The sequence below is a fragment of the Pempheris klunzingeri genome, chromosome 16, assembly GCF_042242105.1.
Source record: "Pempheris klunzingeri isolate RE-2024b chromosome 16, fPemKlu1.hap1, whole genome shotgun sequence".
NCBI classification, from domain to species: Eukaryota; Metazoa; Chordata; class Actinopteri; order Acropomatiformes; family Pempheridae; genus Pempheris; species Pempheris klunzingeri.
In genome coordinates, this window is record NC_092027.1 from 10,797,705 (window position 1) to 10,811,445 (window position 13,741).

Sequence of the window (13,741 nt, forward strand, 5' to 3'; positions counted from 1 at the left end):
AGCAGGATTCGCACCTGAAACTCCAAAGGAATTCAAGGTCGGCTTCTCTAGTCAGCCATGACGTCGTCACCCTCATCGATCATGGTCCTGGCTGAAGCGTGAAAGTCAAAACTGTCGCACTGCAGCTGAAAACTAATATTTTTGCTAATAATAGAAATAGTATGAAAGCTACTCATTGTATTACAGGGGCATGGCTTTTACCCTTGACTATTTTAGGCTCATGGTGACTAAACATTCACTATTACTTTTGTTCGCCAGTGAGCTTTTATGTAACAGAGGCTGGTCAAGGTGGCCAAAAGCCACAGGATGCTGTGCAGGGGAGAGATCCTCGTTCAATATGTGAGGGGGGTCAAAGGTGGCCACACTAGTCAAGCTCTCAGTGGTGTTCATGGTGACTCTGTTATTGCACCCTGAGAGAATAAATGTATAACCCTCATCCACTGTCCTAGAGGGATCAACTAACAGCATTGTCCGCTGTGACACTTGAGCCTGGAACAGAACAGAAATAACACCTTTTCTGACAGCGCCACGAGCAGCTCAGACACATTCAAAATGTTTGTAAATCAGCAGTCTGGCTTTTTGATACTGTAATGCGATTTATATGACTGGAACTATTCAAATTTCTTGAAATTTTAATTAAAAATAATAAATAATAAATGAAAGCATTTAGAAAGAGGGAATAAAGACATTTAAAGAGGAAGAAAGAGGTTCGCTGTACAAACCGTGTACAGTCTTTCATATTATAATACTGGTTCTGTTTCTGTTCTCAGATGTTGCAATGAAAAATAGCTTTGAATGATTTGTGAGATGTGACAGTAAAATAAATTCCTGGGCCCAATTTTCCCAAAACTATCTCATGTGATTCCAGTGATGAGGTTGATTGTGAAATTAAGGTCTTTAAAAACAAGTAATTTGTCTTCTGGGTAAACCAACATGAAACTAGCTTTGATGACACTAACATACTTTTGTAGTACTAGATTCAGGCAGGGTTTGAAATTGTGAAGAGTATTATAGATGAAATTATCATCAACATGATGAGCATAGGTCAATATACATTAAATGAACAAAACCTCCCAAAAACAGACTGATGCTTATGTTTTAGTGAACTGTTCCACAGTAGCATTTCACTGTATTTGCTTCAGTGTTTGTTCAGAGAAATAGTAAATATTCCAAGTTTCAAATATTTATTTTTGTTGAGAAATATGTACATTAGTAGAAACCAAATAACTGGACAGTAAAAAAAAAAAAGGCATTTCATTATAGAAAAAAAAAACCTACAAAAGCTGCCAATGTGAAGATGGAGACCTAATTTGCATCCAAAGCCAATCTGTAGGTTTGTTTTTCATTCATCCAAAATGGATGTGTCAGGTATTAATGTACAAAATCAATTTCTATAGACAGAGACATCACAAGTAAGACTTTTTTGCAACTTAAGGGAATGCGCCAACCAACTCTTACAATTTGGTGTAAGAGTTCTTTTTTGTTTTTAGTTTTCATGTATTTTTTTCCAACAGTAACACTGACAGTTATGTGTCTGTGACTGCTAAATCCCAAATCAGAAAACTTTACAATCATTTTCTAGTGCTTTCTAGTTCTTTGTATGGATGGAGAAAAAACCTGGATGTTATCTAGACAGCTGTTTGAAGTGTTTACCACATGGTGGTGGACCGCCACTGATTGTGGTTTTTCCTCAAGTCGCTCAAATCAAGTCGCTCTATATGAACTGATACATTTAAAAAAGAAGCACAGACCCAGCTCCTAATTTCTTTTTAAACTAATCTATGTTCCCACAGCACTCTGCTTGACAACCATTTTCTGGCGGACACCCTTTGTCGACGAGGAGTCGAGTCCCGTCACCCCTCCCGAAGTGTTTGGAAATCCATGAGCAGCCACGTATTTACGGTACGCTTCTCGGATAATGCGGAAGGCTCGTGTGTTAGCGTAGGGAATGTCAGTGACTGGGTCTCTGTACAGTGCGGCCTTGTGGGTGACAGGACAAACCTCCTGGACGGGCACCTGAGGACTTGACTGGGCGCTGTGAGGGAAGGCCGCCTCAAAAGCTTCGTCGTCGCTGAATGTTATATAAGTACGTGAGCACAGGCCTCCAGCGGACTGCTGGGAAGGCGTGGTGGGATTTTGTGGTGCAGTCTGAGGAACATCCTGATCCAGCCTTTGGAAAATGACAGAAATTACTATTTTTACACGAACATACTATACACTGTTGGTGTTTAAAAGCATTTTCTCATCAAGGTTTCTTTTTTTATCTCAACTTTTGTTTTGGTTAAATTGATGCCAAATGACAAAACTACTGATCATAAACAAATAAACTGTTTTGGTATGTGATATTTTATATGTGCTAAGATTGCTTTAAGCAGACAAAAATGTAAACAGTGGTCCAGAGAGGTCATTCTATCTGCCAGATGATTCCGGTCAGTTCTAGCAGTGGATCACACGTACCCTTCAACGTCCACGTTTTCTTCTTTTAGGACTGAGTGAGAGACGAGTGGCATCAGGACTGAATGGTAACGGATGGTCGGTCCTTCGAAACGCCGCTTCTTGTGGACTTGTTTCTTCTTGTCGGCCTCCAGACGTTCATAGTTCTCTACACACAGAAGGTAAAATGAATGTGGGCATCCACATTTCAAGTGTATTGTCAATAAGTGAAACTATTTGAGACTTGATAGTATATATATTGGTAAATTCATATTCATTAGTAATATAGTAAAAACCATCATAGTAAAATGTTATGTTATGTGTTATGATAATAACACAACAATATGTAATGATCTTATGCATCTCTACCAAACAGATTCACATAAATTCTGAATAATGCTCGTGAGATTTGCTGCAACACAAGATCAAGTACATTTCCATTTACACACCACCATTTGTTTCTCATCTAGTCATGACGCCTTTTGATGGGCTGTGAGAGCGGTCATAGACTTGTTTTAAGTATTGTTACATTTTTTCCCCAATATACTTAACATTTCTATTGTCACTCATTTTCTGTTTGTGCAAAGATACTTAACACTCTACGAGAACCAAAACGCTCTTTACATCTGAGTAACTCGACTGCCATGTTCTCACCCAATGATCGAATGTTGATCTCAGCTGTTATCTTGGCCTCAGCCAGCAGCTCTTCCTGAGTAAGGGGCCGGTCACGATGAGCACCTCTCCGCCTCCGAGGGGCATCCTGACGCTCTTGCAAGCGCAGATTGGTCTTTCGGGTGTGCTCACTGGTGGACTGTCGCACAGACTTCCGAGCTAAACAGCAATGAAGACACACAGTTCAAGCTCAAAGATGAAGATGATGTTCAAAAATGATTTATATGTTCAAAAACTAACCATCCATGGACATTGTTAGATGAGGTGGTGATGTAATCACCATGTTCTTATGATGTGATGTGATGGCTTGTGTGTTCAACAATTCAAGTATGAATGTTTTTGGATAATTCATGGGGAGCTATCTGATAACAGTGTATAGGCATTTGTGGGAGGTTTGTAGCAAATCTTACTCTCAGCAAAATCTTGAAATTCTTGTGGGATCCTCCTTTTGAGCTCCACTTTCTCAGTCTTCTTCTGTTCCTCTGACGGTCTTTTGGGTTTGGGTTTTGCCACCTTTATAGGTTCCTTGGAAGACAATAAGCCTATTAACTGCAAGTCTATTTCATATATGAACCAGCAAAATAGATAAACTTTTCAAAAATAAAGTCAGAAATACCTCCGTGTGACCATAATGTAATAAATTCAAATTCCACAGCCAATTCCATAGAGGTGTGGGGGCAAAGTTAAATGCATTAGGTTTTCTGGTCTCTCCGCTGCTATTGAGAGGCTTATGCATTGTGCATATATGCATAGTATATACTTAAATAAAAATAAATAATTCATTTTAGAGGAAAAATTAATGGCTTGCAAAATTGTTTCACCAAAAATACTTGCACTTCAAAGAACAAATCTTTTTATGCTGCACTGTCAGGTGTGAATGTGTATTGATGAATATAATTGAATTCACTTGTTAATGCAGAACCTTGAGCCTGATAGCTCCTGAAATTACTGCCGCTACCTTATAAGCTTTAGTGACAACTCGACTTTTCCTTCGAGGTGCATCCTCCTCCTGGTCGCTGTCTGGCTCATCACCCTCATCGATGTCAAAGTCGCTGTCCACCTCATCCTCTGTGTCTGAATGTTCTCCGTGATACTCGTCATCTCCTGATTCCTGAAAGGACAAGGGTATAATTCAGTCAATAAATAAATACAATGAAACAGATTATCTGCAACAACCCCAAGAAGACACCCTGGAGAAAGTTTGGTAAACCATATTTTCTCTGAGGTTTTCTACACGTTGTATTCAGACTCTGATAAAGTTTATACAGGTGATTTTTCATCATTTTGAAGCTACTCAGACTAAGTGTAGCACAGCATGGCTGAGTGAAGTTCGATAATATGCATGTATGCTGAGCAAGAGACCATTAAACTAAGATTTAGTAAGCAAGAATCTCTCCTGTACAACAACAAGCAGACTTATTTTTTATTTCGTCTCAGATACCTGGGCTACTCAGCAACAACATAAACACATACAGGCAGCTCTCTGTATGTTATTGTTGACAACAAGCAAATCCCAAGATGATACAGCAGCACGGTTCATGGAGTCTATTTATAAGGGGTAGACAAAATAACACCAACACCTAATGTACAAGAACATAAACTCTGATGGAACAACATCATATCCACTAACACAAAAGTGTGTTATTTAAGCTAAATGCTAGTCCTGGAAATCTGCATTTTGATATGAGAACTTTAAGAGCTCTAAGGAAGAAAAATAATGCGACCTTAAATACTAAGTGCATAAGTAAAAGAAAACCTGTACAGTTATTTGACTGTGACATGAAAATCAGGACAACATGCGCAAAATGCAAAAAAACTGCAGTGACAAAGACCAACATAGATCACAGGTTAAAATGACTTGACATATTATAAATCAGACGAGCCCTCAAATTTAAGCACTTGCACAGGCATGTTCACACTGTTTTATCACAGCGCCAGCAGACATGATTGAGGCGTCACAGGTTGTTTGTGATTTCTTTTAATCTGGCTACTCTTGTCAACTTCAGCTGAGACTAACGTCAGAACTGCAAGAGCAGCAGCCGCCAATCCCCCCCACACAAGCTGACCCCCTGAACCAGCAGCTGTTTGAAGAAAATCACCTCGCCTGCAAACTGAGTATACAAATTAGCATCTCAAAATGTAAGCCTTGCGTTACTGCAGTATCAAATAACAGCGTGTAATGTTCTGCCACACAATATAGCCTCAGGCCTTTATAGCCTTTCTCCTCTCTTTGAGTGTGAAGCAGGAAAGGCTGGCACTCTCATCCAGCCTTGACAAATTTGTTAGCTGTTAAAATGGACTGGACCAGGATATCTCGGAGTTGTGGTCACAGTTTTGGATGAATCACAGTGTCATGGTGTTTTTGATTACCAGAGCTGCTGCATTAGCTGCAGGAATGGTGGCGTGGCCACAGTCAAAGTGGCACTTCTTCTAACATTGCAGAGATTCTGAAAATGCCAGTTTATTAGGTACATCTAGATATAAATAGGACAACAGGCTTGCAATTGGTTTATATCCTTCATGAAGATACAATGTTAAAAGGTTCAAACTCCTGGAGAAGCTTTCTGCATTGCTATGTGTGTGCTGCTGTTGAATCGTACTGCTGGTATACTGAGGTGATTCTACTTTTTTTCCCACCCAGTTTATATAAATGAGGAAAGACTGATATGAGACACTTCTCGGAAATTGCCTGCTTTCAAATTAACTATTTAATTCTAAATTATGCATTATACATGTGAAGTTAATTTTAAGTTTCTTCTTGAGTTTCTTTTGAGACAGTAATTCATTGCCCAATTATACAATTTAATTACTTTTAGTTGCTGGGTACTTATATGAACGGTTAAATAAAACATAGTTAAATGCATAGTTAGATAAAACTTTTTTATTTAAAGATAAAACTTTTTATTGATCCTTCAGTGGGGAAAAGAAACAACAACAGGGTGGGATGGGATGGAAACATTATATGGATTATGTATTATGGATTATTGCACAGTTTAAATTTAAATTTGTGCTTTTTGGCTGTCTAGCAGACTAAAACTGGCTGTGCTAATTCAGTATGGAATCAATTAGAGACTTTAGAAAAATACCTCAGGAATATGTTTTTGTACAGAAGTCCTGCAGATTTTCTGCAGGATATTGAATTGGACTTTCTACAGCATCTGATGATGGACCAATTTTTATGAACGATGAATGCACATTAAAAAAATGAATACAAGTATTCTATTGTAGTCGCTTAAAGCCTCATATGATTCAGTTTTATAATGTGTCCCGTTTGGGCTCCAATTAAAAGTGATTGTTGAATAGCATCAACCTGACATTTCCACCAGCTCAAGCTAGCTGGGAGATAGTGCTACATCATTAGCGGACTCCGTGTCCCTCAGTTCGGTCACTCACATCATTGAAGCCTCCATAAGTGGTTTTGTAGAACTCGTCTTCTTCTTCAGCATCCAGTAGTTTTGACATACGGTTACCCGCAGTCTTTCTGGGTTCGCGGCCAACGACCAGACTCATGGCTGTAATTTCTTAACAATGCTAGCTAGCTAATGTTTGGCTATCAAGTTAGCCTGTATTGTGCTAACTGGGCCGATGTACGCTGTTCTGAGGGGCCTCTTTTACGTCGTCGTAACTTGCTGCGCTTACGTAATCATCTGTCCGTACCCATTTTAATTTACGTTTCGTTACACTTAAAATTCACGCTAATATGCTAACGCCGGCTGGGTAGACAGCTATGAGCTAACCGCTAATGGAGGCTTCTGTAGCTAATCAACACATCCGGGGTAGTTGAAGCACTTCCGGGCTACAACACAGATTAAAGTTATGTTAAAAATGTTTTTAAAAATACTGCGGTTAATTTTACTTTTTGTAAATTTTCTCATGGTCCTGCTTTTGTATGGCGTTATAAAATGTAACACATAATATAATAGACATGATTATTTGGCTGGTTTGAATCCATCCCTTTCTCAGGAAAAACAAACAACATTATTTTTATAATTACCATATTTTGATAATTGGTTTGGCTTTGCGCCCCCTAAATAAGCCTGGAAGCATAAAACCAGGATCAGGGTCTTTTTTCAGGATATGGTGGTGATACTAATCAGGGATTACATGTTGGGGCAGCCAACTCTCTTTAGTATAGCGTTATTAATTTAAATTGGCTTGGTTTGTGGACTGCTGTTTTGAAGCCTTGAGTTTTGCTTTACGGGCGTCGCCATCTTGTTTTTTTGGAACCAGAAGTGGCATTTGCCCCTCAAAAACCGCTTCTGATTGGTTAGTCACAACGTAGTCCCGCCCTAAAGCACACCCTGCTTTATCATCTATTTTCCTCTAAATTGGACTATAATCTGCTAAATGAACTCCATGCTGTATTGAAGAAGACTTAGACCATAAACTCATTAGGAAATTGTTTACTGAGGCAATAAATCAAGTGAGATGTAATGTCATTTTCCCATAGACTTTCATTCATTCTGACATCTTTTTGCTATGAGCAGAATCGCCCCGTGCTGGCCATTACAAAGAATGCAGGTTTAAGGCATGTCCGCATTGGCTTCATTTTCCAGACCCGGAAGGGATGTCCACCTCTATTAAACAGTCTATTATGTGACTGGCACTACAGAGAGCAAGTGTATTACCATGGCTACAGCATAAATCAGATGAGCCTCCTTGTGGCAGTTGTGATGAACATGTAATGATATAAGTCTTGGTTATTGTCTTTTTTCAAAAGAAATTAATTGCAAAGATTACAAAGATATAAAATATTCTTTGTGTGCATACAGCATCCATTTTTCATTTCACTCGAGTACTTAAATGATTATCAGACAGTAGCCCAGGATTGGGCAGGCCAGTACATGAAACATGAAAGACGGTTGTGTCAGCCTCTGTGGCTCTTCCTTGGCTGCTGTGGTGTGTATTTTATGTGTAATGTGACTTCCTGGGGTGATATGAGACTTAACTTTAAAAATGTGCAAAGTGAAAATATTTACAAAGCAAACATAATGCTTACTGCATGTGATTTTTCTCATTTCATACATTTTTTCAACCAAGAACTTGAAAGTAAACACACCAAAAACAAAACAAAAAACAATAAAATGCTATTTTTGAAAGCACAATCATTTTATTTTATGATACTTTTAGAAAGCAAATGTGTGAAGTTGTTTATTGGGGAATTCACAAACATCCATGAAAGAATTAGTTCAGCAGTAAATGTGACAATACAAGCGAAGGATATGTAAATAAATTAAGTATAAATTACATGCTATATAGATACAAGTGTTGTGTAAATTAACCTTAATATAAGGTTAGGTCCCATCATCATATTCTGGTTATCTCATGGTTATTATTCAATGTCCATATAAATAATCATTAATAATCAATAATTTCAATATCTTTTCTCTAGAAACCAAAATGAGATAAATAATCAAATAAACCTTAAGATCAATCAACTAGGTGAGCCTACAAACTAATGAGTACTTATGAGAAGTAAATTGTTTCTATGTATAAACATCAACAAGGGCGATATAAGCATCAAGTAATTTACTTAATAGTACACATTTCTACATACTACATGCATTATGCTCATTACATATTGCTCTCTTTGGTTTCTTTAGATTCAGGATTTGTTATGGTGGAGCTTCTGTCTCCCAAAATAGAAAACAACAAAAAAATGTCCATATCTTGGTTATGTGATCTCTTGGTGATGCTCCTAAAATGTAGGTTTGTACCAACACAATTTACTATACATCTTTTCTTTTTCACTTTTGCACATCATGAGCTCTAGCTAACATGCTCATATATATCTGATTTATTTCCCAGTCAGCCCTGCATGCTCTGATATTTTATTACTTCTGTCTAGAAACTGAAATGAAAATAATAGTTTTACACTTTTTAATTTCTGAACTCTTAGTCTCATATGATGCAAAATGCACTTTTTAATGTTTTTCCAGCATCAATGCTTGTCCCCAGTGTATCTTGAGACACTCAAACTATGAGAAAACACCATCCTCTCTCTTCTTCTCCTGCTCCTGCTTTAAGTAAATGTGTGCGAAAACACACAGTTCAGATTTGGCTCCCTTTATGATGTCATAAATGGGTCCGATGACCATGTGACCTCATCAAGCCTTCCAGCAGGCTGACTGCTGACCCCGTCCACTCAAAATCCTCTGAATCCATTGTTTTTACCTCCTGAATGCCAGCTCCCGGTAGCATGACGATGACGAGAGAAAAGCAAGCACTTTCTAAAACGGAGCATGTAGAAAGCACGTAGAGCTGCAGCAGCCATGTCCAGTATGAGAAAAATAATGTGTTTTTTGAACATTTAAAAATGCCAACCTGTTCTATTCTGGGCATCCAAATACAAGTATGAACTTCAAACTGAGAAGAACATGGGACCTTTACTTAAAGTCAGATTAATTTCATGGTGAACCTGCTTGTTTCCATGTAGTTGCCTTTCCCGTTGCTACTTGACACGGCGCTTCGTGGCACGTATGCTATTGTGGCTGTGTGCTTTATCTGTCCTTTACTCTTACTCCAGAAGAACATGAAAATGAAGCACACGCTCACAGAGCTGAAAAACGAGAGAAACCCAATGGTTGCTGCTATCAGTAATGTCTTGACATCGAATGGGAGTCTCTGATTCCCATTCACGCCGGGAGAGGCAGATGGAAAGGCAAACCAGCCTTTAAGATGAAATGGGTTTTTAGAAGATGATGGAAAGGCTCGGACGTGCAGGCTGACAAGCAGGCTGATATTTCCTGCCGCATTAGACGCCACACAGAGATAAGCGCCGCTATCTTGAGGTTGAGCGTAGCGAACCTCCAGCGAACCATTAGAGAGAGCCCGTATTCTACCAATGGGTGATAACGGTTTTAGCTGTGGGTTCAACCAGTTAACAGATGGCAGAGGGTCACCTTCTGCATTGCAATAAAACACCACCGTGTGTCCCTGATCTATTCTCACTTCTTGAGGATTGAGGTTCAGGATGCGAGGCTGCCGACATGTGAGCAGGCGCGGGAGCTCAGCGTCAGTAAAGTCTAGAAAATTCCAGCCCTGCAACTGGACTGAGGTAGTGCAAGTAGGTGGATTTCCACCAAAGTCCAGATACAGTCGTCTCTGCACCACCCACAGCAAACGGCAGTCACATGCCAGCGGGTTGTTATCGAGCCCCAGAGTTTTTAGGGTGTCCACTGAGTGAAAAGCTCCCATCTCAAGTGTGGTGAGAAGGTTTCCAGATACATTCAGCGCTTTGAAATGTGCCAAACCCCTGAATGCTCCAATTTCAATGCGTAGCAACGATCCTCCCACAAGATGGAGCTCTTGGAGTCTGAGCAAGTCTCCAAGCAGGTTCCCATGGATGTGGGTGATTGGGTTAAAAGAAAGGTCAAGGTATACCAGATATACAAGATGATGCAAAGGGACGTATGGGATGGCACTGAGGTTAGAGTGTCTAACGGTGAGGGATGTAAGATTTAGGCCAAAGAGACTGTTTCCTGACAGGGCCTCCAGCCAGGGGCAATGAGAAATGACAAGCTCCTTGAGACGCCCTAGATGACGGAAGGAGTAGTTTGGCAGTGTGGTGAGGCTGAGCCGGTGAAAATGAAGACTTCTCAGCCCACCAAGCTGTGTGAGCGCCTCTGTTGGCACAGCAGTCAGGTTGCAGCCATCAAGGTGCAACTCTTGCAGGCTGGATAAGCCAGTGAAAGCTTGATGAGAGATAAAAACTAAGTCATTATCCACTGCTTTAATAAACTGCAGGGCAGCCAAGTCGCTGAAAGTGAAATCGAGAAAAACAAGGATTTCATTGCTGCTTATATCCAGCAACTTCAGTTTTGACAAACCGGCAAACGCTCCTACAGGAATAATCTTCAAGTGGTTGCGAGCAAGACGCAGAGTTATCAGACTTTGCAAGCCGAGAAAGGCTTCCACTTCAATTATCACCATGATATTGTCACTCAAATCCAACTCTGAGAGTTGTGTCAAAGTCTGGAACTGCTGATGCACCAGGGTCTTGATCTTATTATGTGTTAAGTTCAGTTGTTTAGTGTCTTGAGGGAGGCCGTCAGGCACTGTGGTCCACTGGCCCTCAGAGCAGTTCACCTCCAGCAGCACAGTGTTGCAGCGGCAGGGCTGAGGACACGGGCGGCGAGTTTCAGATGTTAATGCCACCTGCACTGCCAACAGGTAGAGAGCTCCCCAGCACAGCCATTGGTGGACGGAAACCCCCCCAAACATCTGGGTGCCTGCCTGGATGTGAGAGAAAGAGAGACAGCTGTGAAAAGAGTGAGAGAGCGATGATATTAACTGACATCACATCAGTAAAAATGGGGGAAACACGACTGTCTGCAGCACACAAAGACAAGATTGTTAGGGGTTGTATTAATATGTTATTTTAAACTGAAAATAGTTCATTTCTTTTTAGATAAACTCTTTGATGACAGGAAGTAGATTTTCATAACCAGACAGCTGCTGCATAGGAAGCAAAGGAAGATGTGGTCAAATGTGGTCAAATGTTGTTAGATGGTGATACTGAATCATCTTTGTCAAATTGTGAGTGTCAGTAATTTCAGTTTATGTTTATGTTGTTTACTGTACTGCAGTAATCCAAGATGATAAACTACTGAGGTAACAGCTGTGTCATCCATCCTGGAACAGCCTCCTCAGACAAGCCAGATCAGTATATATCTTCAAAAAGCAGCTAAAAGCTCCTTTGTCTCCTCTGATTTTATACCTTGTATTTTATGGGCTGTAGTTGCACTTAATCCTGCTTATTTTAATATATCGTCTTCTTTTATCTACCTCTTTTACATTTCCTACTTCTCTTTTAAAAGTATTATAGAGATAAAATATAATCCTAATTTTACAACCACGCTGTGTTCGCACATAACTGGTTTCTCCACACAGTCAATTTAAAAAGAAAAGCTTATAAAGCCAGTGTGTGTGGTTGTCAAAAAAAAAGGCATCATCTTAAGATAAGTAACTTTCACACCAAAAAGTTTAAGATAAGGCGTTAGTGTTGTGAGACTGTTTAGCCACAGTTCATACTAGTAAAGTGGGTTGGCTCTGATGTAAGCACCATAAACCTCTAAACTGCACTTTTTAAACCTCCAGTAATTAAATCTTCGACCACTATAAGACCAAAAGAAATTGCAGTTAAATCAGCAGAGCTTATCTCCTCCTATGCAACTTTGGAGCTCAGTCGTCAACCCCTTAACCGTCAAGTGTTAAGTGACAAAAAGTCACGTCTTCACAACACAGATAGACTCAACTGAAAAGCCGGGGTGGATTAGTCTCGTTTGTCCATAAAAGGTGAAGTCAAATAAATCAAATAAACGCCGGCTCCTCATCCAAGAGGAGACATGATAAAAAAAAACAGTGTATAAACCATGAACAGCCCACTCTGTTTTAAAGCAGAAATAAGGAGAGAGAGAATAAACCTACACTACATTATAGGCATCACATGGATGACTTAACTCCTCAATTATCTGTGGGACTTCAGTTATTGTAACCATCACCTCTCTCTGGACAAATTATAATGTCAGAGGAACACATATTCTTTGGCATTCATTACATTCAATATTTTATATTTTGTTTACTCAGGTACTGCGGTTACTGTGGAGGCAGGCTGGAGGCTGATTTCTTTGACATTCTGCAGCTTGGAAGACTTGTAGACTCTATTTAAGAGGATAATAATGTGCAAAAACATCATATTGGGGAAGGAAGTCTGGTGACCTTTAAAGCTTAATATCACTCGTAGCTAATTGGCAATGGGTTAACAAACTGTTCATACTCAGAGAGGCAGAAATCATATTGCTTTTCTCTTGCCTCACAAATTTTTAAGGAGAGGAAGGTATGTATAGTCCAATATGCTCACAGTATATTTATTTAATACTTAGAAAGGTCTTAATTCACATATTTCTTGCAATTAATGTGCTTATCCTAAAATGTAGTCATTTCTCTTAAAGCTGTAAATGTATTTTCTTTCAGACAACAAAATCTGGCTGCAGCAAAAGGCAGAAAAAGGTCTAAACTTTTAAGCTTGCATCACAGTTTCCTTCCTTGATGCTCAAATCTAGAATAACACAAATGAATAAAACTAAAAGTAAATTCCCGATCCCATTAACAGTAACACATTAGCTGTGCAGGGGTCATGGGTTTAATTCTAGGGGCTGTGATTATGTGACAAATGTGAATAGAGACCACAGATCATTTAACGCTCTCACTGTATTTGAACAATTGCTGAATCAACCACCAGGGGGCAGCAAAATCAAAACTATATGTGTACAATATGTTCACGTCCAATGGTTTTGTGACACTGCCTGAATACTAACTGTAAAATAGCTTATAATTCCAATTCATGCAACAATGAACATGAACATGTAAACAGACATCATTACTTTTAACGTGGACTGTAGACTATGAGGTAGGGAATCAGCTGTAAGCCTGTTAAACTGAGTAAAGGATCAGCTCATCAAGAAAATGTGTGACTTGCTGAAAAAAAACACATGCAAGTGTGATGCCACCTTCAGTTTTGGCAGCTCTCCTCACATGTTGTTATGCTGAAGGATGCAATACTATAGAGCGAATGAATTTTAAACTTGTGGTCACCTAGAAAACTCCTCATAGACCCTTCAACATTTCAGCAAAC

At 39.5% G+C, this 13,741-nt stretch overlaps 2 protein-coding genes across 2 annotated transcripts; both read right to left on the minus strand.

Moving 5' to 3' along the window:
* Window positions 1–1,198: 1,198 nt before the first annotated feature.
* Window positions 1,199–6,841, minus strand: vps72a (vacuolar protein sorting 72 homolog a). The gene is made up of 6 exons (XM_070846550.1): window positions 6,499–6,841; window positions 4,064–4,216; window positions 3,516–3,630; window positions 3,088–3,264; window positions 2,458–2,602; window positions 1,199–2,170 (listed from the first exon to the last, which is right to left on the minus strand). Exons 1-6 carry the CDS (start codon window positions 6,613–6,615, stop codon window positions 1,780–1,782), a joined length of 1,098 nt encoding a protein of 365 aa, XP_070702651.1. The 5' UTR covers window positions 6,616–6,841; the 3' UTR covers window positions 1,199–1,779.
* A 2,660-nt stretch (window positions 6,842–9,501) lies between these two features.
* Window positions 9,502–11,328, minus strand: LOC139215990 (leucine-rich repeat and immunoglobulin-like domain-containing nogo receptor-interacting protein 1). The gene has a single exon (XM_070847039.1). The coding sequence runs from the start codon at window positions 11,326–11,328 to the stop codon at window positions 9,502–9,504; it is 1,827 nt and encodes a 608-aa protein (XP_070703140.1).
* Between the last annotated feature and the right edge of the window lie 2,413 nt (window positions 11,329–13,741).